General features: G+C 48.5%; 1 protein-coding gene and 1 pseudogene across 1 annotated transcript; one reads left to right on the top strand and one right to left on the bottom strand.

Moving 5' to 3' along the window:
* Nucleotides 1-10,882: 10,882 nt before the first annotated feature.
* Nucleotides 10,883-17,714, top strand: LOC112347502 (annotated as a pseudogene).
* A 4,306-nt stretch (nucleotides 17,715-22,020) lies between these two features.
* LOC112347829 lies at nucleotides 22,021-22,613 on the bottom strand. Its single transcript, XM_024679330.1, has 3 exons — nucleotides 22,579-22,613; nucleotides 22,235-22,444; nucleotides 22,021-22,182 (listed from the first exon to the last, which is right to left on the bottom strand). The coding sequence occupies exons 2-3, from the start codon at nucleotides 22,440-22,442 to the stop codon at nucleotides 22,031-22,033; spliced, it is 360 nt and encodes a 119-aa protein (XP_024535098.1). The 5' UTR covers nucleotides 22,443-22,444; nucleotides 22,579-22,613; the 3' UTR covers nucleotides 22,021-22,030.
* Nucleotides 22,614-22,741: the final 128 nt, after the last annotated feature.

Here is a 22,741-nt window from a genome sequence, read left to right as displayed (position 1 = left end):
TGGTTCCAGAGTAACGCAGACGTTGAGCAGTGGCAGCCAGTTGGTGTGGGGCACCTTGGTGAAAAGAACGCCAAGGCATTCCTGTCAAGCCTCGTCGCCAAGCGCATAGCAGCAAGTGCCACAGCTCCTGACTCGTGGTCGGAGCAGAGGGTGTATGAGATCTATGGAGCTCATACACTAAAGGTTATCTGGTTCACCCAGAGCCTTTACAAGCCTACCAATAACCAAGAATTTCCAAAACCACATTACAGGTTTTCAAGCTCTTCAAACTCTCTCTATCGGTAAATTAGTTCTCCAGAGTTTCAGTTAGGTTCTCTAGTTAGCCAGGAAGAAAAACTCTTCCTATGGATTAGCATTCATTTAGCTTACAACAACTTGTAGCCAGCAAGGAATCTGGATCTTCCAACATGTTTTGAGTTGACGTCCCATCTCGCAGTTCATCTGTTTGAAAATAAACTAAAGAAAATTAAAACAGTCAACTAGTCTCTCTGATACCAAATTGGAACCACGTAACGGGCGACTTTAGGTTTAACACATTTTAGGGTTTGGCGGCTATGGTGGCTGAAGCGGTGAGGGAGCTGAAGAAGTCGCTCAATGATGATGACGAAGAAGTCGCTCAACGACGACGATCAGTCATTTCTTCTTTGATAGGCACGAAGAGATGACTGATCTGCTCACACATATTGAGGAAGGCTTCAACCGCATCGCTGTAGTGATAGGCCCCAACAATTCAGGCAAGTCTGCTCTGCTCAAGCAGCTTAGGAAGATGTGGGATGCCAACCCTCTACTGAAAGCCCAGTTGCCGCTCTTCTACATGGACATGAGGGCTGCGGACTTCAGTTCCCCGGAGCTGGCTGCTGCACAGATTGCAAGACAGATGCAAGCTTGGGCTTCTTGGCTCAAAGATGTGGCAGCGGCCCTTTTGAAGACGATCGGAGGTGTCAGTGTCAATCTGAAGAAGCTAACGTTCAAGGGCGTAAACCTTGATGCATCGAGCTTTCTAGAGCTGTTAAAAGCGGAGCCAGTGAAGGACTTGGGCTTTGTCATGAGTTGGTTTATGAGCCTGGAGGCTGAAAACCAGCATAGGAGGCCAATTTTTGTCATCGATGAAGCTGACAGGCTGAAGCGGTGGTCCGACCAGGATGTAGGCACCCTCCTGGGATGTTTCATAGCCATCACCAAGCAGGACTGGACTGGGGTTGTGATTATGTCCACCTGCGACGACTTTTTTTGGCAGTGGTTCCAGAGTCACACAGATGTTGAGCAGTGGAAGCCAGTTGGTGTGGGGCACCTTGGTGAAAAGAACGCCAAGGCATTCCTGTCAAGCCTCGTCGCCAAGCGCATAGCAGCAAGTGCCACAGCTCCCGACTCGTGGTCGGAGCAGAGGGTGTATGAGATCTGTGGAGCTCATACACTAAAAGTTATCTGGTTCACCTAGAGCCTTTACGAGCCTACCAATAACCAAGAATTTCCAAACCCACATTACAGGTTTTCAAGCTCTTCAAACTCTCTCTATCGGTAAATTAGTTCTCCAGAGTTTCAGTCAGGTTCTCTAGTTAGCCAGGAAGAAAAACTCTTCCTACAGATTAGCATTTGTTTAGCTTACAACAACTTGTAGCCAGCAAGGAATCTGGATCTTTCAACATGTTTTGAGTTGACGTCCCATCTCGCAGTTCATCTGTTTGAAAATAAACTAAAGAAAATTAAAACAGTCAACTAGTCTCTCTGATACCAAATTGGAACCACGTAACGGGCGACTTTAGGTTTAACACATTTTAGGTTTTGGCGGCTATGGTGGCTGAAGTGGTGAGGGAGCTGAAGAAGTTGCTCAACGACGACGACGGTTTCATTGATAGGCACGAAGAGATGACTGATCTGCTCACACATATTGAGGAAAGCTTCAACCGCATCGCTGTAGTGATAGGCCCCAACAATTCAGGCAAGTCTGCTCTGCTCAAGCAGCTCAGGAAGATGTGGGATGCCAACCCTCTGCTGAAAGCCCAGTTGCCGCTCTTCTACATGGACATGAGGGCTGCGGACTTCAGTTCCCCGGAGCTGGCTGCTGCACAGATTGCAAGACAGATGCGAGCTTGGGCTTCTTGGCTCAAAGATGTGGCAGCGGCCCTTCTGAAGACGATCGGAGGTGTCAGTGTCAATCTGAAGAAGCTGACGTTCAAGGGCGTAAACCTTGATGCATCGAGCTTTCTAGAGCTGTTAAAAGCGGAGCCAGTGAAGGACTTGGGCTTTGTCATGAGTTAGTTTATGAGCCTGGAGGCTGAAAACCAGCATAGGAGGCCAATTTTTGTCATCGATGAAGCTGACAGGCTGAAGCGGTGGTCCGACCAGGATGTAGGCACCCTCCTGGGATGTTTCCCAGCCATGACCAAGCAAGACTGGACTGGGGTTGTGATTATGTCCACCTGCGACGACTTTTTTTGGCAGTGGTTCCAGAGTCACGCAGACGTTGAGCAGTGGCAGCCAGTTGGTGTGGGGCACCTTGGTGAAAAGAACGCCAAGGCATTCCTGTCAAGCCTTGTTGCCAAGCGCATAGCAGCAAGTGCCACAGCTCCTGACTCGTGGTCGGAGCAGAGGGTGTATGAGATCTATGGAGCTCATACACTAAAGGTTATTTGGTTCACCCAGAGCCTTTACAAGCCTACCAATAACCAAGAATTTCCAAAACCACATTACAGGTTTTCAAGCTCTTCAAACTCTCTCTATCGGTAAATTAGTTCTCCAGAGTTTCAGTTAGGTTCTCTAGTTAGCCAGGAAGAAAAACTCTTCCTATGGATTAGCATTCATTTAGCTTACAACAACTTGTAGCCAGCAAGGAATCTGGATCTTCCAACATGTTTTGAGTTGACGTCCCATCTCGCAGTTCATCTGTTTGAAAATAAACTAAAGAAAATTAAAACAGTCAACTAGTCTCTCTGATACCAAATTGGAACCACGTAACGGGCGACTTTAGGTTTAACACATTTTAGGGTTTGGCGGCTATGGTGGCTGAAGTGGTGAGGGAGCTGAAGAAGTCACTCAATGATGATGACGAAGAAGTCGCTCAACGACGACGATCAGTCATTTCTTCTTTGATAGGCACAAAGAGATGACTGATCTGCTTACACATATTGAGGAAGGCTTCAACCGCATCGCTGTAGTGATAGGCCCCAACAATTCAGGCAAGTCTGCTCTGCTCAAGCAGCTCAGGAAGATGTGGGATGCCAACCCTCTGCTGAAAGCCCAGTTGCCGCTCTTCTACATGGACATGAGGGCTGCGGACTTCAGTTCCCCGGAGCTGGCTGCTGCACAGATTGCAAGACAGATGCGAGCTTGGGCTTCTTGGCTCAAAGATGTGGCAGCGGCCCTTCTGAAGACGATCGGAGGTGTCAGTGTCAATCTGAAGAAGCTGACGTTCAAGGGCGTAAACCTTGATGCATCGAGCTTTCTAGAGCTGTTAAAAGCGGAGCCAGTGAAGGACTTGGGCTCTGTCATGAGTTGGTTTATGAGCCTAGCGGCTGAAAACCAGCATAGGAGGCCAATTTTTGTCATCGATGAAGTTGACAGGCTGAAGCGGTGGTCCGACCAGGATGTAGGCACCCTCCTGGGATGTTTCCCAGCCATGACCAAGCAAGATTGGACTGGGGTTGTGATTATGTCCACCTGCGACGACTTTTTTTGGCAGTGGTTCCAGAGTCACACAGACGTTGAGCAGTGGCAGCCAGTTGGTGTGGGGCACCTTGGTGAAAAGAACGCCAAGGCATTCCTGTCAAGCCTCGTCGCCAAGCGCATAGCAGCAAGTGCCACAGCTCCCGACTCGTGTTCGGAGCAGAGGGTGTATGAGATCTGTGGAGCTCATACACTAAAGGTTATTTGGTTCACCCAGAGCCTTTACGAGCCTACCAATAACCAAGAATTTCCAAACCCACATTACAGGTTTTCAAGCTCTTCAAACTCTCTCTATCGGTAAATTAGTTCTCCAGAGTTTCAGTTAGATTCTCTAGTTAGCCAGGAAGAAAAACTCTTCCTACAGATTAGCATTTGTTTAGCTTACAACAACTTGTAGCCAGCAAGGAATCTGGATCTTCCAACATGTTTTGAGTTGACGTCCCATCTCGCAGTTCATCTGTTTGAAAATAAACTAAAGAAAATTAAAACAGTCAACTAGTCTCTCTGATACCAAATTGGAACCACGTAACGGGCGACTTTAGGTTTAACACATTTTAGGGTTTGGCGGCTATGGTGGCTGAAGCGGTGAGGGAGCTGAAGAAGTCGCTCAATGATGATGACGAAGAAGTCGCTCAACGACGACGATCAGTCATTTCTTCTTTGATAGGCACGAAGAGATGACTGATCTGCTCACACATATTGAGGAAGGCTTCAACTGCATCGCTGTAGTGATAGGCCCCAACAATTCAGGCAAGTCTGCTCTGCTCAAGCAGCTCAGGAAGATGTGGGATGCCAACCCTCTGCTGAAAGCCCAGTTGCCGCTCTTCTACATGGACATGAGGGCTGCGGACTTCAGTTCCCCGGAGCTGGCTGCTGCACAGATTGCAAGACAGATGCGAGCTTGGGCTTCTTGGCTCAAAGATGTGGCAGCGGCCCTTCTGAAGACAATCGGAGGTGTCAGTGTCAATCTGAAGAAGCTGACGTTCAAGGGCGTAAACCTTGATGCATTGAGCTTTCTAGAGCTGTTAAAAGCGGAGCCAGTGAAGGACTTGGGCTCTGTCATGAGTTAGTTTATGAGCCTGGAGGCTGAAAACCAGCATAGGAGGCCAATTTTTATCATCGATGAAGCTGACAGGCTGAAGCGGTGGTCCGACCAGGATGTAGGCACCCTCCTGGGATGTTTCCCAGCCATGACCAAGCAAGACTGGACTGGGGTTGTGATTATGTCCACCTGCGACGACTTTTTTTGGCAGTGGTTCCAGAGTCACGCAGACGTTGAGCAGTGGCAGCCAGTTGGTGTGGGGCACCTTGGTGAAAAGAACGCCAAGGCATTCCTGTCAAGCCTTGTTGCCAAGCGCATAGCAGCAAGTGCCACAGCTCCTGACTCGTGGTCGGAGCAGAGGGTGTATGAGATCTATGGAGCTCATACACTAAAGGTTATCTGGTTCACCCTGAGCCTTTACAAGCCTACCAATAACCAAGAATTTCCAAAACCACATTACAGGTTTTCAAGCTCTTCAAACTCTCTCTATCGGTAAATTAGTTCTCCAGAGTTTCAGTTAGGTTCTCTAGTTAGCCAGGAAGAAAAACTCTTCCTATGGATTAGCATTCATTTAGCTTACAACAACTTGTAGCCAGCAAGGAATCTGGATCTTCCAACATGTTTTGAGTTGATGTCCCATTTCACAGCTCATCTGTTTGAAAATAAACTAAAGAAAATTAAAACAGTCAACTAGTCTCTCTGATACCAAATTGGAACCACGTAACGGGAGACTTTAGGTTTAACACATTTTAGGGTTTGGCGGCTATGGTGGCTGAAGCGGTGAGGGAGCTGAAGAAGTCGCTCAATGATGATGACGAAGAAGTCGCTCAACGACGACGATCAGTCATTTCTTCTTTGATAGGCACGAAGAGATGACTGATCTGCTCACACATATTGAGGAAGGCTTCAACCGCATCGCTGTAGTGATAGGCCCCAACAATTCAGGCAAGTCTGCTCTGCTCAAGCAGCTCAGGAAGATGTGGGATGCCAACCCTCTGCTGAAAGCCCAGTTGCCGCTCTTCTACATGGACATGAGGGCTGCGGACTTCAGTTCCCCGGAGCTGGCTGCTGCACAGATTGCAAGACAGATGCGAGCTTGGGCTTCTTGGCTCAAAGATGTGGCAGCGGCCCTTCTGAAGACGATCGGAGGTGTCAGTGTCAATCTGAAGAAGCTGACGTTCAAGGGCGTAAACCTTGATGCATCGAGCTTTCTAGAGCTGTTAAAAGCGGAGCCAGTGAAGGACTTGGGCTCTGTCATGAGTTGGTTTATGAGCCTAGCGGCTGAAAACCAGCATAGGAGGCCAATTTTTGTCATCGATGAAGCTGACAGGCTGAAGCGGTGGTCCGACCAGGATGTAGGCACCCTCCTGGGATGTTTCCCAGCCATGACCAAGCAAGACTGGACTGGGGTTGTGATTATGTCCACCTGCGACGACTTTTTTTGGCAGTGGTTCCAGAGTCACACAGACGTTGAGCAGTGGCAGCCAGTTGGTGTGGGGCACCTTGGTGAAAAGAACGCCAAGGCATTCCTGTCAAGCCTCGTCGCCAAGCGCATAGCAGCAAGTGCCACAGCTCCCGACTCGTGTTCGGAGCAGAGGGTGTATGAGATCTGTGGAGCTCATACACTAAAGGTTATCTGGTTCACCTAGAGCCTTTACGAGCCTACCAATAACCAAGAATTTCCAAAACCACATTACAGGTTTTCAAGCTCTTCAAACTCTCTCTATCGGTAAATTAGTTCTCCAGAGTTTCAGTTAGGTTCTCTAGTTAGCCAGGAAGAAAAACTCTTCCTACAGATTAGCATTCATTTAGCTTACAACAACTTGTAGCCAGCAAGGAATCTGGATCTTCCAACATGTTTTGAGTTGATGTCCCATTTCACAGCTCATCTGTTTGAAAATAAACTAAAGAAAATTAAAACAGTCAACTAGTCTCTCTGATACCAAATTGGAACCACGTAACGGGCGACTTTAGGTTTAACACATTTTAGGGTTTGGCGGCTATGGTGGCTGAAGCGGTGAGGGAGCTGAAGAAGTCGCTCAATGATGATGACGAAGAAGTCGCTCAACGACGACGATCAGTCATTTCTTCTTTGATAGGCACGAAGAGATGACTGATCTGCTCACACATATTGAGGAAGGCTTCAACCGCATCGCTGTAGTGATAGGCCAGGCAAGTTTGCTCTGCTCAAGCAGCTCAGGAAGATGTGGGATGCCAACCCTCTGCTGAAAGCCCAGTTGCCGCTCTTCTACATGGACATGAGGGCTGCGGACTTCAGTTCCCCGGAGCTGGCTGCTGCACAGATTGCAAGACAGATGCGAGCTTGGGCTTCTTGGCTCAAAGATGTGGCAGCGGCCCTTCTGAAGACGATCGAAGGTGTCAGTGTAGATCTCAAGAAGCTGACATTCAAGGGCGTAAACCTTGATGCATCGAGCTTTCTAGAGCTGTTAAAAGCGGAGCCAGTGAAGGACTTGGGCTTTGTCATGAGTTAGTTTATGAGCCTGGAGGCTGAAAACCAGCATAGGAGGCCAATTTTTGTCATCGATGAAGCTGACAGGCTGAAGCGGTGGTCCGACCAGGATGTAGGCACCCTCCTGGGATGTTTCCCAGCCATGACCAAGCAAGACTGGACTGGGGTTGTGATTATGTCCACCTGCGACGACTTTTTTTGGCAGTGGTTCCAGAGTCACGCAGACGTTGAGCAGTGGCAGCCAGTTGGTGTGGGGCACCTTGGTGAAAAGAACGCCAAGGCATTCCTGTCAAGCCTCGTTGCCAAGCGCATAGCAGCAAGTGCCACAGCTCCCGACTCGTGGTCGGAGCAGAGGGTGTATGAGATCTATGGAGCTCATACACTAAAGGTTATCTGGTTAACCCAGAGCCTTTACAAGCCTACCAATAACCAAGAATTTCCAAACCCACATTACAGGTTTTCAAGCTCTTCAAACTCTCTCTATCGGTAAATTAGTTCTCCAGAGTTTCAGTTAGGTTCTCTAGTTAGCCAGGAAGAAAAACTCTTCCTACAGATTAGCATTTGTTTAGCTTACAACAACTTGTAGCCAGCAAGGAATCTGGATCTTCCAACATGTTTTGAGTTGATGTCCCATTTCACAGCTCATCTGTTTGAAAATAAACTAAAGAAAATTAAAACAGTCAACTAGTCTCTCTGATACCAAATTGGAACAACGTAACGGGAGACTTTAGGTTTAACACATTTTAGGGTTTGGCGGCTATGGTGGCTGAAGCGGTGAGGGAGCTGAAGAAGTCGCTCAATGATGATGACGAAGAAGTCGCTCAACGACGACGATCAGTCATTTCTTCTTTGATAGGCACGAAGAGATGACTGATCTGCTCACACATATTGAGGAAAGCTTCAACTGCATCGCTGTAGTGATAGGCCCCAACAATTCAGGCAAGTCTGCTCTGCTCAAGCAGCTCAGGAAGATGTGGGATGCCAACCCTCTGCTGAAAGCCCAGTTGCCGCTCTTCTACATGGACATGAGGGCTGCGGACTTCAGTTCCCCGGAGCTGGCTGCTGCACAGATTGCAAGACAGATGCGAGCTTGGGCTTCTTGGCTCAAAGATGTGGCAGCGGCCCTTCTGAAGACGATCGGAGGTGTCAATGTCAATCTGAAGAAGCTGACGTTCAAGGGCGTAAACCTTGATGCATCGAGCTTTCTAGAGCTGTTAAAAGCGGAGCCAGTGAAGGACTTGGGCTCTGTCATGAGTTGGTTTATGAGCCTAGCGGCTGAAAACCAGCATAGGAGGCCAATTTTTGTCATCGATGAAGCTGACAGGCTGAAGCGGTGGTCCGACCAGGATGTAGGCACCCTCCTGGGATGTTTCCCAGCCATGACCAAGCAAGACTGGACTGGGGTTGTGATTATGTCCACCTGCGACGACTTTTTTTGGCAGTGGTTCCAGAGTCACGCAGACGTTGAGCAGTGGCAGCCAGTTGGTGTGGGGGACCTTGGTGAAAAAAACGCCAAGGCATTCCTGTCAAGCCTCGTTGCCAAGCGCATAGCAGCAAGTGCCACAGCTCCTGACTCGTGGTCGGAGCAGAGGGTGTATGAGATCTATGGAGCTCATACACTAAAGGTTATCTGGTTCACCCAGAGCCTTTACAAGCCTACCAATAACCAAGAATTTCCAAAACCACATTACAGGTTTTCAAGCTCTTCAAACTTTCTCTATCGGTAAATTAGTTCTCCAGAGTTTCAGTTAGGTTCTCTAGTTAGCCAGGAAGAAAAACTCTTCCTATGGATTAGCATTCATTTAGCTTACAACAACTTGTAGCCAGCAAGGAATCTGGATCTTCCAACATGTTTTGAGTTGACGTCCCATCTCGCAGTTCATCTGTTTGAAAATAAACTAAAGAAAATTAAAACAGTCAACTAGTCTCTCTGATACCAAATTGGAACCACGTAACGGGCGACTTTAGGTTTAACACATTTTAGGGTTTGGCGGCTATGGTGGCTGAAGCGGTGAGGGAGCTGAAGAAGTCGCTCAATGATGATGACGAAGAAGTCGCTCAACGACGACGATCAGTCATTTCTTCTTTGATGGGCACGAAGAGATGACTGATCTGCTCACACATATTGAGGAAGGCTTCAACCGCATCGCTGTAGTGATAGGCCCCAACAATTCAGGCAAGTTTGCTCTGCTCAAGCAGCTCAGGAAGATGTGGGATGCCAACCCTCCGCTGAAAGCCCAGTTGCCGCTCTTCTACATGGACATGAGGGCTGTGGACTTCAGTTCCCCGGAGCTGGCTACTGCACAGATTGCAGGACAGATGCGAGCTTGGGCTTCTTGGCTCAAAGATGTGGCAGCGGCCCTTCTGAAGACGATCGGAGGTGTCAGTGTCGATCTGAAGAAGCTGACATTCAAGGGCGTAAACCTTGATGCATCGAGCTTTCTAGAGCTGTTAAAAGCGGAGCCAGTGAAGGACTTGGGCTCTGTCATGAGTTGGTTTATGAGCCTGGCGGCTGAAAACCAGCATAGGAGGCCAATTTTTGTCATCGATGAAGCTGACAGGCTGAAGCAGTGGTCCGAGCAGGATGTAGGCACCCTCCTGGGATGTTTGACAGCCATGACCAAGCAGGACCGGACTGGGTTTGTGATTATGTCCACCTGCAACGACTTTTTTGGGCAGTGGTTCCAGAGTCACACAGACATTGAGCAGTGGAAGCCAGTTGGTGTGGGGCACCTTGGTGAAAAGAACGCCAAGGCATTCCTTTCAAGCCTCGTCGCCAAGCGCATAGCAGCATGTGCCACAGCTCCCGACTCGTGGTCGGAGAAGAGGGTGTATGAGATCTGTGGAGCTCATACACTAAAGGTTATCATCTGGTTCACCCAGAGCCTTTACGAGCCTACCAATAACCAAGAATTTCCAAAACCACATTACAGGTTTTCAAGCTCTTCAAACTCTCTTTATTGGTAAACTAGTTCTCCAGAGTTTCAGTTAGGTTCTCTAGTTAGCCAGGAAGAAAAACTCTTCCTACGGATTAGCATTCGTTTGGCATACAACAACTTGTAGCCAGCAGGGAATCTGGATCTTCCAACATGTTTTGAGTTGACGTCCCATCTCACAGTTCATCTATTTGAAAATAAACTAAAGAAAATTAAAACAGTCAATTAGTCTCTCCGGTACCAAATTGGTACCACGTAACGGGCGATTTTAGGTTTAATACATTTTAGGGTTTGGCGGCTATGGCGGCTAAAGCGGTGAGGGAGCTGAAGAAGTCGCTCAACAACGATGAGGGTTTCTTTGATAGGCACGAAGAGATAACTGATCTGCTCACACATATTGAGGAAGGCTTCAACCGCATCGCTGTAGTGATAGGCGCCAACAATTCAGGCAAGTCCGCTCTGCTCAAGCAGCTCAGGAAGATGTGGGATGCCAACCCTCTGCTGAAAGCCCAGTTGCCACTCTTCTACATGGACATGAGGGCTGCGGACTTCAGTTCTCCGGAGCTGGCTGCTGCACAGATTGCAAGACAGATGCGAGCTTGGGCTTCTTGGCTCAAAGATGTGGCAGCAGCCTTTCTGAAGACGATCGGAGGTGTCAGTGTCGATTTGAAGAAGCTGACGTTCAAGGGCGTAAACCTTGATGCATCGAGCTTTCTAGAGCTGTTAAAAGCGGAGCTAGTGAAGGACTTGGGCTCTGTCATGAGTTAGTTTATGAGCCTGGCGGTTGAAAACCAGCATAGGAGGCCAATTTTTGTCATCGATGAAGCTGACAGGCTGAAGTGGTGGTCCGACCAGGATGTAGGCACCCTCCTGGGATGTTTCACAGCCATGATCAAGCAGGACCGGACTGGGGTTGTGATTATGTCCACCTGCGACGACTTTTTTCGGCAGTGGTTCCAGAGTCACATAGACGTTGAGCAGTGGAAGCCAGTTGGTGTGGGGCACCTTGGTGAAAAGAACGCCAAGGCATTCCTGTCAATCCTCGTCGCCAAGCGCATAGCAGCAAGTGCCACAGCTCCCGACTCGTGGTCGGAGAAGAGGGTGTATGAGATCTGTGGAGCTCATACACTAAAGGTTATCATCTGGTTCACCCATGTCAAGACCCCTGACAAGATCAAGATTGGAAAATGCAAAAAGACAAAGAGAAAAGCTAGTGGAAACAAAGAAGAAGCCTTAGATTGGCGTTGATTCAGATTGTGGAGAAATGGAACAAGGCTAACCTATATATACTATAGGTTGATGAAGCTCCACCGCTCTTGGATCGAGGACGGCCTAAATATAGCTGAGGTCGAGGAGGCGCCACATCATCATCAGGAATGTGGCTCGAGACTCAGGAATCGGAAAGTGTCTCGAGAGTCAGGAATAGGAAAGTGTCTCGAGAGTCAGGAATAGGGAAGTGTCTCGAAGTCAGGAATGTGGTCTGCAGGTCAGGAATCCGGCGAGAGTCAGGAATGTAGCAAGAATTGGGGGATTCCTGACAGCACCCCCTCCTCAAGAACAAGTGGAACGAGGATGTGAACGAGAACGAAGAGGAGGAGTAGATGAGTGGCGAGGGATGGGAAATGGAGAAAAAGAATGAGGACTGGGACGAGAAGGATAGTGGCGGTGGAAGTCCTGAACAAGGTCAGGAGAATGAAGCAGGTTGTCTGCAGGTTCCCAAGTGCGTTCCTCAGGTCTGTAACCCTTCCAGTCCACCAGATAGTAGAGTTTAGACCGTGAAATCTTGGAATCAAGGATGTCCTGAACCTCGTACTCAGACCCATCCTCGAGCTGCACTGGTGGAGGCGGAGGAATGACCTGATTTGGAATAGGACTGGGAATATAAGGCTCAAGGAGAGAGGAGTGAAAAACGGGGTGAATTTGATATGAGGAGGGAAGTGCAAGGTGATAAGTGACAGGATTAATGATGGCAGTGATAAGGAAAGGACCAAGGCATTTGAAATCAAGTTTTGGACAGGGCCTGGTGGTGGAGATATTTTGCCTGAGGAGCCAGACTTTATCCCCGATATTGTAAGGGGGACAATCCTGACGATGGACATTGGCAAATGTTTTATGAAATTCCTGAGCACGATGGAGGTGGAAGGAGATGGAGTTGTGGATTTCTTGGATGTTGGAGATAAATGCCTTATAACGGGGATTTGAACGAGAGGATTCAGATGGAGAAGGAAGTGAGAGATTGAATCGGGGATTTTGGCCAGAGTTTGCAAAGAAGGGGGAAACTCGAAGAGAGGAGTGAACAGAGTTGTTATAGGAGAACTCAGCAAGGGGAAGGATATCGAACTAGTTATCCTGATGATAGTTGATGAAGCACCTCAAGAATTGTTCCAACGTCTGAATCGTTCGCTCAGACTGCCCATCAGTTTGAGGATGATATGCCGAAGAGAGGTTGGCCTTCACTCCAAGTAGTTGCAAAAACTATTGCCAGAAATGAGAGATGAACTGAGGCCCCCGATCCGAAACCACATCTGTAGGAATCCCATGAAGTCGGAAAATTTCCCTGAATACCAGTTTTGCCATGTCCTCGCCCGAAAACTCCTTGGTACATGGCAAGAAGTGCGCCATCTTTGTGAAGCGATCCACCATGACCTAAAATGCTGTTGAAGCCTCCAGAACTCAGAAGATCACTCAAGAAATCCATGGAGATGGATTCCCAAGGACCTGAAGGGACTGGAAGGGAACGAAGCAAACCTGAAGGAAGGTGGCGAGGTACCTTATTCCGGGCACAAGTGTCACAAGAGGTAACAAAAGCTTTGATGTAGTCGTCCATGTGAGGCCACCAAAAGTCCCGTGCAACTAGCTCATAGGTTTTCGCAATGCCGAAGTGACCAGCAGTCGGGCTATCGTGGCACGCCATCAGGACCAACCTTCGAGCATCACCTTCAGGAACGTAAAGCTGCTCCCCACGGTACAATAAGCCATCTAAGAACTCGAACTCGTCAAATCACCGGCAGTCGGGAGTCACTGGGTGTCCAGCCTGAAGATGGGGGAAAATGTTGCTAGCGAGATCATCGGATTGAAGATCGTTTCTGATTGCATCCATCAAGGAGGAGTCCTAAGGGGCCAAGGAAATTGCCATAACTTGAAGCCGATCAGGACCGAGGATAACTTGATCCTGTTGATCAAAGGTAGGATTACCAGGCCTGAGACTGAGATACGAGCGCCTTGAAAGAGCATCAGGAAGGCCTTGAAACTTTCCAGGTCTGTACTTGATAACAAAGTCAAACCGACTCAGGAATTGTGCCCACCTTGCTTGACGACGGCTTAAAACTCGGGAAGTGGCAAAGTACTCGAGATTTTTGTGATCCGTCCAGACTGTTGTTTGATGGCTCGCCCCCTCCAAGAAACGGCGCCACTCTCCAAAGGAATCCACGATGGCAAGGAGCTCCTTGTTGTGGATTTCGTAATTGATCTCCGCAGGCTGGAATTTCTGAGAATGGAAAGCGACCGGATGAAGATCGTGATCCGCTCCGAGTTGAGACAGCACAACACCAATGGCAAAGTCGGAGGCGTCAGCCTCAATGAAGAAAGGTTGTGAGGAATCAGCATGGATCAAGACAGGAGCAGAACTGAAGGCCGCCTTGAGTGTGTCGAAGGCCTGCTGGGCAGCAGCAGACCAAGAGAAGGGAACATCCTTGCGAGTGAGATGTGTGAGAGGAAGGACAATGTCAGAGTAGTGATCAATGAATTTGCAGTAGAAGTTGGCGAAGCCAAGGAAAACCTGAACGTCCGACATTGATTGTGGAGGCTCCCAGTCGAGAATAGTCTTGACTTTGGCAGGATCCATCGTGATACCCTCAGGAGTGACAATGTACCCAAGGAACTCCACAGACTGCCGATCAAAGGAACATTTCTCAAGCTTCGCGTATAGGCCGTGTTCTTGCAACTTCGCTAGCACCTTGCGAACATGTTCGTCATGCTCCTCCTGAGTTTTTGAGTAGATGAGGATGTCATCGAGATAGACAATCACCATCTGATCAAGAAACTCCCGAAAGACGTCGTTCGCCATGTGTTGGAAAACTGCTGGAGCATTTGTCAAGCCAAATGGCATGACAATGTACTCGAAGTGGCCATAGCGGGTTCGGAATGCAGTCTTCCATTCATCACCAGGCCGGATCCGGATCAGGTTGTATGCTCCACGGAGGTCGATCTTGGTGAAGAAGTGGGCACCGCCGAGGCGTTCCAACAGGTTCGAGATCAGGGGCAGCGGATAACAGTTCCGAACAGTCACCTTGTTCAAACCTCGGTAGTCGATGACTAGCCGCAAGCTCCCATCCTTCTTCTTGACAAAGAAGACAGGCGCTCCAGCCGGGGACTGCGAATGCTGAATGTAGCCCGAGGCAAGGTTCTCACCCACGTACTCTTTGAGGGCCTTAAGCTCAGACGGGGATAACCCGTAGATAGGCCCCCACGGAGGTGACGCTCCTTCCTGTAAATCAATGGGACAATCATAAGGCCGATGAACAGGTAGTACACTAGCTTTTTTTCTTGTCAAACACATCCCCAAAATCATGATACTTCTCAGAAAGACTGACAGGAGAAACATGCAAAGCAAAAAGAAAAAGAGGTTCTTCATGAAGGAGTTCTTTCATAGTGATTGTGGAGATAGGAGGAGGCGTACGACTAAATGGAATGATGAGACGAGGATACGGTCCAGTGTAAGATGGAAGAGAGGAAAAAGAAGAGGGTGAAAACTTTATAGAGTCAGGAACAGAACCCCGATTTGAGATTAGGGAACTTTTTCTGATTCGGACTCGATGAACAGCAGGGGAAGCCGTGGGAGAGATGAGCTGTAATTCCTTCCAACAGATCTGAGGCTGATGTAGTTGGAACCAAGGAAGACCGAGCACCACAGAGGAGGACTTGTTGTTGATGATGTTGAAGGTGATATCGGTGACGGTGGACCCGATGTGTACTCGAACGGGCAACGTTTCCCTAAGTCTAGAAGATGGAGACACAAAATGCCCGCCGATGCCTTCAACCCTAAAATCCCGTATGGTAGGAGAAAGAGGAACGTAATGTCGGGTAGCAAAGTTCGTGTCCATGAAGCAGGAAGTTGCACCCGAGTCCAGTAATGCCAGAGCCTTGAGTCCTGATTGTCCGGTGAAAAAAAGGAGACATGGGACGCAGAAGTTGCGGGAATTGGTGGTGGCTTTGATGAAAGGTGGTGAGGAGCTTGATAAAGAAGAAAAGTGATTTTTATTCGGGGAGTCCAAACAAACAGCTCCTACTCTGTTTGGACAGGGTCGTTTCCCGACTGCAATAGAGGTGGACTTTGAGGCAGAGTGAACTCGAGCAGTCGAGGAGGCTTCTTGGGACATACAGCTGCATTGTGATTAGGATCAGCACAATAGAGGCAAAGATTATGAGATATTCGACGTTGCTTCTCAGCAGGACTCAACTTCCCTCTAATGAGTCGGGGAGTACCAGAAATATTCATCGGAACTAGAGCAGTAGGTTCAGGAGTATGCCCTGAAGACTCAAGCTGGGATTCCTGAGTCTGGGACGGAAAAACAGCGGCGCGGCGACTTTCCTGACGACGTTCAAAGAGACGATTGTCACATCAAACAGCTTTGTTGATGGCATCCGACAAGTCCTTGGGATCCTCCATGGTGAGCAATAAATCCTTGACACCGCTGTTGAGGCCGAAACTAAATTGGTCAATCAAGGCCCGCTCATCCCACTGAGTGTCCAAAGCAAGGAGTTGGAACTCTGCAGCGTAGATCGAGGCAGGACGAGACCCCTGAGAGAGACGTCTCATCTTTGTGGTAGCAGCCCGAACCCGATCTGTCTCGCCAAAACAAACTTCGAGCTTCTCTTTGAACAATTGAAGATCCATCAGCTCTGGAACCACGACCCCTTTCAGGCTCTTCTCCAGAAGAGTAGAAAACCATGACAAAGCTGCACCTTCGAGCAACGTCCCAATCGCACCGATTTGAGACTCGGGAGTAGGGTACCGCCGATGTTGAAGTGCGAAGATCAACTCCATCTGGTTCAGGAATCCGCGAAGCTCCGAACGCTTGCCTGAAAATTTCGCCGGGAAGCTCACCTTCGGTTCAGGAACTTTGCTGAATCCTTGAGCCTAAAGTGAAGCAAGCTCCTGCTGCATGCAAAGAAGGGTCGCCTTCAGCTCGGTATTCTCAGACTGGATTTTTGCAAGGACTTCAGCAAAGAAATCAGGATGGCTTGGAGACTCCATTGGCAAGAAGAAAGGAAAAAGGGGGAAAAAAAGGCAAAGGTAATCAAACAATCAAAACGAGCTAAATCAAAAAATGAAAAAACACAATCTGAATCAAACTGTCAAGACCCCTGACAAGATCAAGATTGGAAAATGCAAAAAGACAAAGAGAAAAACTAGTGGAAACAAAGAAGAGGCCTTAGACTGACGTTGATTCAGATTGTGGAGAAATGGAACAAGGCTAACCTATATATACTATAGGTTGATGAAGCTCCACCACTCTTGGATCGAGGACGGCCTAAATATAGCTGAGGTCGAGGAGGCACCACATCATCATCAGGAATGTGGCTCGAGACTTAGGAATCGGGAAGTGTCTCGAGAGTCAGGAAGAGGAAAGTGTCTTGAGAGTCAGGAATAGGGAAGTGTCTCGAGAGTGAGGAATGTGGTCTGCAGGTCAGGAATCCGGCGAGTGTCAGGAATGTGGCAAGAATTGGGGGATTCCTGACAACCCAGAGCCTTTACGAGCCTACCAATAACCAAGAATTTCCAAAACCACATTACAAGTTTTCAAGCTCTTCAAACTCTCTCTATCGGTAAACTAGTTCTCCAGAGTTTCAGTTAGGTTCTCTAGTTAGCCAGGAAGAAAAACTCTTCCTACGGATTAGCATTATCCAGCCGCGTCTGTCACAGAGATCTCTGCAACCTCAGCGCCACTTCTTGCAAGCTTCGAGATGTCTGCAGCTCTGATAAGCTCTGGTTCCCGCAGTGCCAAAGGCTGGTTAGAGAAGAAGAAGCGGAGGAATACATCGACTTGAGCACTTGGAGGAATGGGCTGCAGTCGCAGGAGGCGCTGTTCAGATTCATCAACGGGGTCAGGAATCTGGTGGGTATTTGGGTGCATTAGAATCCGGAGCTGGGGAACTTAGTCTATGTCACTTGGGGATTTCTTTCGGTGGGGGGCTGCCGAATCATACCACCCCTCGAGGAATGGATTGCGGGTTGCTCTGGGCTCCGGTGTTTGAGATCTTCGGCCTTCCTGACGAATCTCTAGCGTTTTTCCTCCACGGAAGGGACAGGGACGACTACTGCTATCCTGGGAGATTTGGAGCCGCCAGGAGCAACAACTGCAACGTTCTCTTACTGGAAGCGGAATCGTTCATCACCGAGCAGAAGCAGCGTTTGCCAATCAGTCCAGACAGCACACTCGTGGGTTTGATGGCGGAGAACAGCGATGGCGACGAGTGCAGCTCGAGAAGATCAGAAAGCAGGTCTGGTGCTTGTTTCGGTAGGCTCAGCTTTGGTGACAGAAGACGACTGCTGGAAGCGCTGGTCACGCAAGTCCGGATCAAAATGCCCCCCTTAGCATAGGGCCCCGTCTTCTTCAAGTCGAAGCATTCTTTTAAGAAGGAACTCAAGGCTGTGACAGAAAGGCATGCGCTGCTGCTGTGGATGTACATTCATGGGGATCCTTGCAGGATGGAAACGAAGCTTATCATATGTTGCAAAAGTTTGTCTTTGACATTTCTATATTAATTAATATTAAGGATAATGGTCAGTTCCTATTCCTCCGGTTTGTCAAACGCACCATCACAGAACATTTTAATAGCCACATGGTGGGTAGGCGACCTTGCCATGACGAAATCACAGTTCATGGCAGGCCCCGTGTTAGTGTCAAAGTCTCGAAGATCATCATAAACCAGTCCCATCGGCATGTAACGAACATGTATCACATTGAAGGAGAGCATCGCTTTGATCTGCAGTTGGCACTCCGGGATGTCCGACTTGAAGATATGGCGGCAAATCTTCGACAGCCCAATTGCACCATGCACCACAATGAGCTTCATCACCTTCTTCCCAGCCGTGACCATCCTCCAGTCCCAGGAGAATCTTGGGCAGCTGAGCCACCATCGTGGCTTTGAGAAGATCTCATACACCCTCTATTCCGACCACGAGTCGGGAGCGGTGGCACCTGCTGCTATGCGCTTGGAGACGAGGCTTGATAGGAATGCCTTGGCGTTCTTTTTACCAAAGTGCCCCACACCAACTGGCTTCCACTGCTCAACATCTATGTGACTCTGGCACCACTGCCAAAAAAAGTCGTCGGAGGTGGACATAATCACCACCCCAGTCTGGTCCTGCTTAGTCATGGCTGTGAAACATCCTAAAAGGGTACCTACATCCTGGTCGGACCACCACTTTAGCCTATCAGCTTCATCGATGACAAAAATTGGCCTCCTATGCTGGTTTTCAGCCGCCAGGCTCATAAACCAACTCATGATAGAGCCCAACTCCTTCACTGGCTCCGCTTTTAACAACTCTAGAAAGCTCAATGAATCAAGGTTTACGCCCTTGAACGTCAGCTTCTTCAGATCGACACTGACACCTCCGATCGTCTTCAGAAGGGCCGCTGCCACATCTTTGAGCCAAGAAGCCCAAGTTCGCATCTGTCTTGCAATCTATGCAGCAGCCAGCTCTGGGGAACTGAAGTCCGCAGCCCTCATGTCCATGTAGAAGAGCGGCAACTGGGCTTTCAGCAGAGGGCTGGCATCCCACATCTTCCTGAGCTGCTTGAGTAGAGCGGACTTGCTTGAATTGTTGGGGCCTATCACTACAGCGATGCGGTTGAAGCCTTCCTCAATATGTGTGAGCAGATTAGTCATCTCTTCGTGCCTATCAAAGAAACCCTCGTCGTCGTTGAGCGACTTCTTCAGCTCCCTCACCGCTTCAGCCGCCATAGCCGCCAAACCCTAAAATGTGTTAAACCTAAAGTCGCCCGTTACGTGGTACCAATTTGGTACCAGAGAGACTAGTTGACTGTTTTAATTTTCCTTAGTTTATTTTCAAACAGATGAACTGCGAGATGGGACGTCAACTCAAAACATGTTGGAAGATCCAGATTCCTTGCTGGCTACAAGTTGTTGTAAGCTAAATGAATGCTAATCCGTAGGAAGAGTTTTTCTTCCTGGCTAACTAGAGAACCTAACTGAAACTCTGGAGAACTAGTTTACCGATAGAGAGAGTTTGAAGAGCTTGAAAACTTGTAATGTGGTTTTGGAAATTCTTGGTTATTGGTAGGCTCGTAAAGGCTCTGGGTGAACCAGATAACCTTTAGTGTATGAGCTCCACAATGCTCAGATATGGGACTAAAGTTATTAGATTGTGGAAGCATTGAAATGCAAGCATAACTGAAAGGCTTGGTGGAGTGAAACCACCTCATGTTTGGATAGAACTTGTCTCTGTGAGAGATGCAGATATCTGGTTGTCCGAGTTTTTTGAATAACTAGGATTAGTGGCTTGTGGGGGTAATAACTAAGCAAACGCTAGTGAATATGCAAGTCACTCAAGGCAGCTGAAACTATATTAGGTGGTTTTCATCAAAGAGTGTAATTTCACTTGGAGAGGGTCGAGTGAAACAAGATGGTATGTCTTTGGGCAATGTGGGCGAATGTGGCGGGTGTACCAGTTGTTTTAGTTCCCTATTGAGAGTGGAGAGTGCTGACGCTACGAAGCACTTAGTGCCAAAGGAACAAAGGAAACCTTGCAATGCGAATTAAGCTGAGTCTATTTTGCCTGGTATCTGGTTTAGGGCATTCTGTCTGGTTTATTGGAACTTGTGTAATAAGAGTTTAATTATGACAAAATGAAACTTGTTGCCATTGAAAGAGTAATGGGACTTAGCATAGAGGTGGATGAAGTCCTCTTTTGCTTCGTTGATATATCACTTAATTGTTATCTATCTTCATAAGAGCGACCTCGGTGGGTGAAGAAGTACCAAATGCAAAGGAACTCTTGGTTGGGAGGTCTTGCTTTGATGAGGGACTAATATGATATTCACATTTCTATATTAATTAATATTAAGGATAATGATCAGTTTCTATTCGTCCGGTTCGTCAAACGCACCATCACAAAACATTTTCATAGCCACATGGTGGGTAGGCGACCTTGCCATGACGAAATCACAGTAAATGGCAGGCCCCGTGTCAGTGTCAAAGTCTCGAAGATCATCATAAACCAGTCCCGTCAGCACGTAACGAACATGTATCACATTGAAGGAGAGCATCACTCTGATCTGCCGCCGGAACTCCGGGATGTCCGACTTGAAGATACGGCGGCAAATCTTCGACAGCCCAACTGCACCATGTGCCACAATGAGCTTCATCACCTCCCTGAACTTAGCCTCTTCCCAGCCGTGACCATCCTCCAATCCTAGGAGAATCTTGGGCAGCTGTGCCACCACCTTGGCTTCGAGAACCACATCCATGCTCCTTCCGTGCAGGAACACATCGATCACACAGTTCAGAAATGTTAAAGAGCAGCCGCCACAGATCTCATACACCCTCTGCTCCGACCACGAGTCGGGAGCTGTGGCACTTGCTGCTATGCGCTTGGCGATGAGGCTTGACAGGAATGCCTTGGCGTTCTTTTCACCAAGGTGCCCCACACCAACTGGCTTCCACTGCTCAACGTTTGTGTGACTCTGGAACCAATGCCGAAAAAAGTCGTCGCAAGTGGACATAATCACAACCCCAGTCCGGTCCTACTTGGTCATGGCTGTGAAACATCCCAGGAGGGTGCCTACATCCTGGTCGGACCACTACTTCAGCCTGTCAGCTTCATCGATGACAAAAATTGGCCTCCTATGCTGGTTTTCAGCTGCCAGGCTCATAAACCAACTCATGACAGAGCCCAAGTCCTTCACTGGCTCCGCTTTTAACAGCTCTAGAAAGCTCGATGCATCAAGGTTTACGCCCTTGAACGTCAGCTTCTTCAGATTGACACTGACACCTCCGATCGTCTTCAGAAGGGCCGCTGCCACATCTTTGAGCCAAGAAGCCCAAGCTCGCATCTGTCTTGCAATCTGTGCAGCAGCCAGCTCCGGGGAACTGAAGTCCGCAGCCCTCATGTCCATGTAGAAGAGCGGCAACTGGGCTTTCAGCAGAGGGCTGGCATCCCACATCTTCCTGAGTTGCTTGAGTAGAGCGGACTTGCTTGAATTGTTGGGGCCTATCACTACAGCGATGCGGTTGAAGCCTTCCTCAATATGTGTGAGCAGATTAGTCATCTCTTCGTGCCTATCAAAGAAACCCTTGTCGTCGTTGAGCGACTTCTTCAGCTCCCTCACCGCTTCAGCCGCCATAGCCGCCAAACCCTAAAATGTGTTAAACCTAAAGTCACCTGTTACGTGGTACCAATTTGGTACCAGAGAGACTAGTTGACTATTTTAATTTTCTTTAGTTTATTATCAAACAGATGAACTGTGAGATGGGACGTCAACTCAAAACATGTTGGAAGATCCAGATTCCTTGCTGGCAACAAGTTTTTGTAAGCTAAACGATCAACCCGAACACATCGTCCGGAAGATCAGTCAACAAGCCGTCGTGATATTCCATCAAGGAAAAAAACAAGCTCCTCGATCACGCATCAGAGGTAACATTATCAGAGGTAACAGCCGCGACAGGAACAGCCAGCCACCAAGCCAACTCCATTCGGAAATAAACTGTTACAGAGAATCCTCGAAAAGCGCACAAATATCACATGTTCCTCTACCATACAAAGCAAATGAACCCAGTGACTATCGGCAGCTCCAAAGGGTCTCATCCACCTACAAGAAAGTACCAATTAGACACTGCCAGGCCACGTTCATGTCTATGTTCTTGCCCGGAAAAAGACTTACTATCAGAAGGTCACGACATATAAGCCTTTTTATTTCCGAAGATCCGAATCAGAAAAAAAATTCCTGATAAAAAAGAGAACAGTTCGTCGTTTCTATGAATCACTGAACCAGCAGCAGCGCCACTTTGCGCTTTGGACACGACCTGATCAAGCCATCCAAACCCTGATCCAGTATTTTAAAAGCCGCACAAAATCTAGATCTGACAAATGCTTACCTGATAGAGGGATGTGGAACAGTCGACCATGACTTTGGTTGTGGGCTGCTATAACATCCTCCTTCACTGTGTCGTGACGTGCCTGGAGGTCCTCCTTGATTGCAGCACGCATAACCGCAACATTCACTGCTCTGGCAACCACGTCCTCCTTTAATGCACCATATATCCCTTGTAAATCCTCCCTTACTGCCGCACGAATGGATCCCATTCCTGCACGCATGGCAGATGCCAGCACCAGCACACAAGCTGTGGTCACTATGCACCATGGCAATCAGAAACTAACAACGAAATCAGGCTTTGCAGCAGTGAGATCAGGGTTTGCAGCAGCTATGCAAGACGCTTACCAGAATTTCGCCCTATCTTCGCGGTCCCTTTTGAAATAAAGGCGATGTTACGTACAATGGGCCGTGGCCACTTTCTTGGTGGGCCGCCGTTCGTACAGTGGTCTGGCGGGAACTCGAGTTCCTTGTCAGTGGATTCTCGCGATTTCCATCAGTACGCAGCCTC

Source organism: Selaginella moellendorffii, unplaced genomic scaffold (assembly GCF_000143415.4).
Source record: "Selaginella moellendorffii unplaced genomic scaffold, v1.0 SELMOscaffold_1, whole genome shotgun sequence".
Taxonomy (NCBI): domain Eukaryota; kingdom Viridiplantae; phylum Streptophyta; class Lycopodiopsida; order Selaginellales; family Selaginellaceae; genus Selaginella; species Selaginella moellendorffii.
The sequence above is the reverse complement of the archived record's forward strand: the minus strand, read 5'-3'. Positions and strand labels throughout refer to the sequence as shown.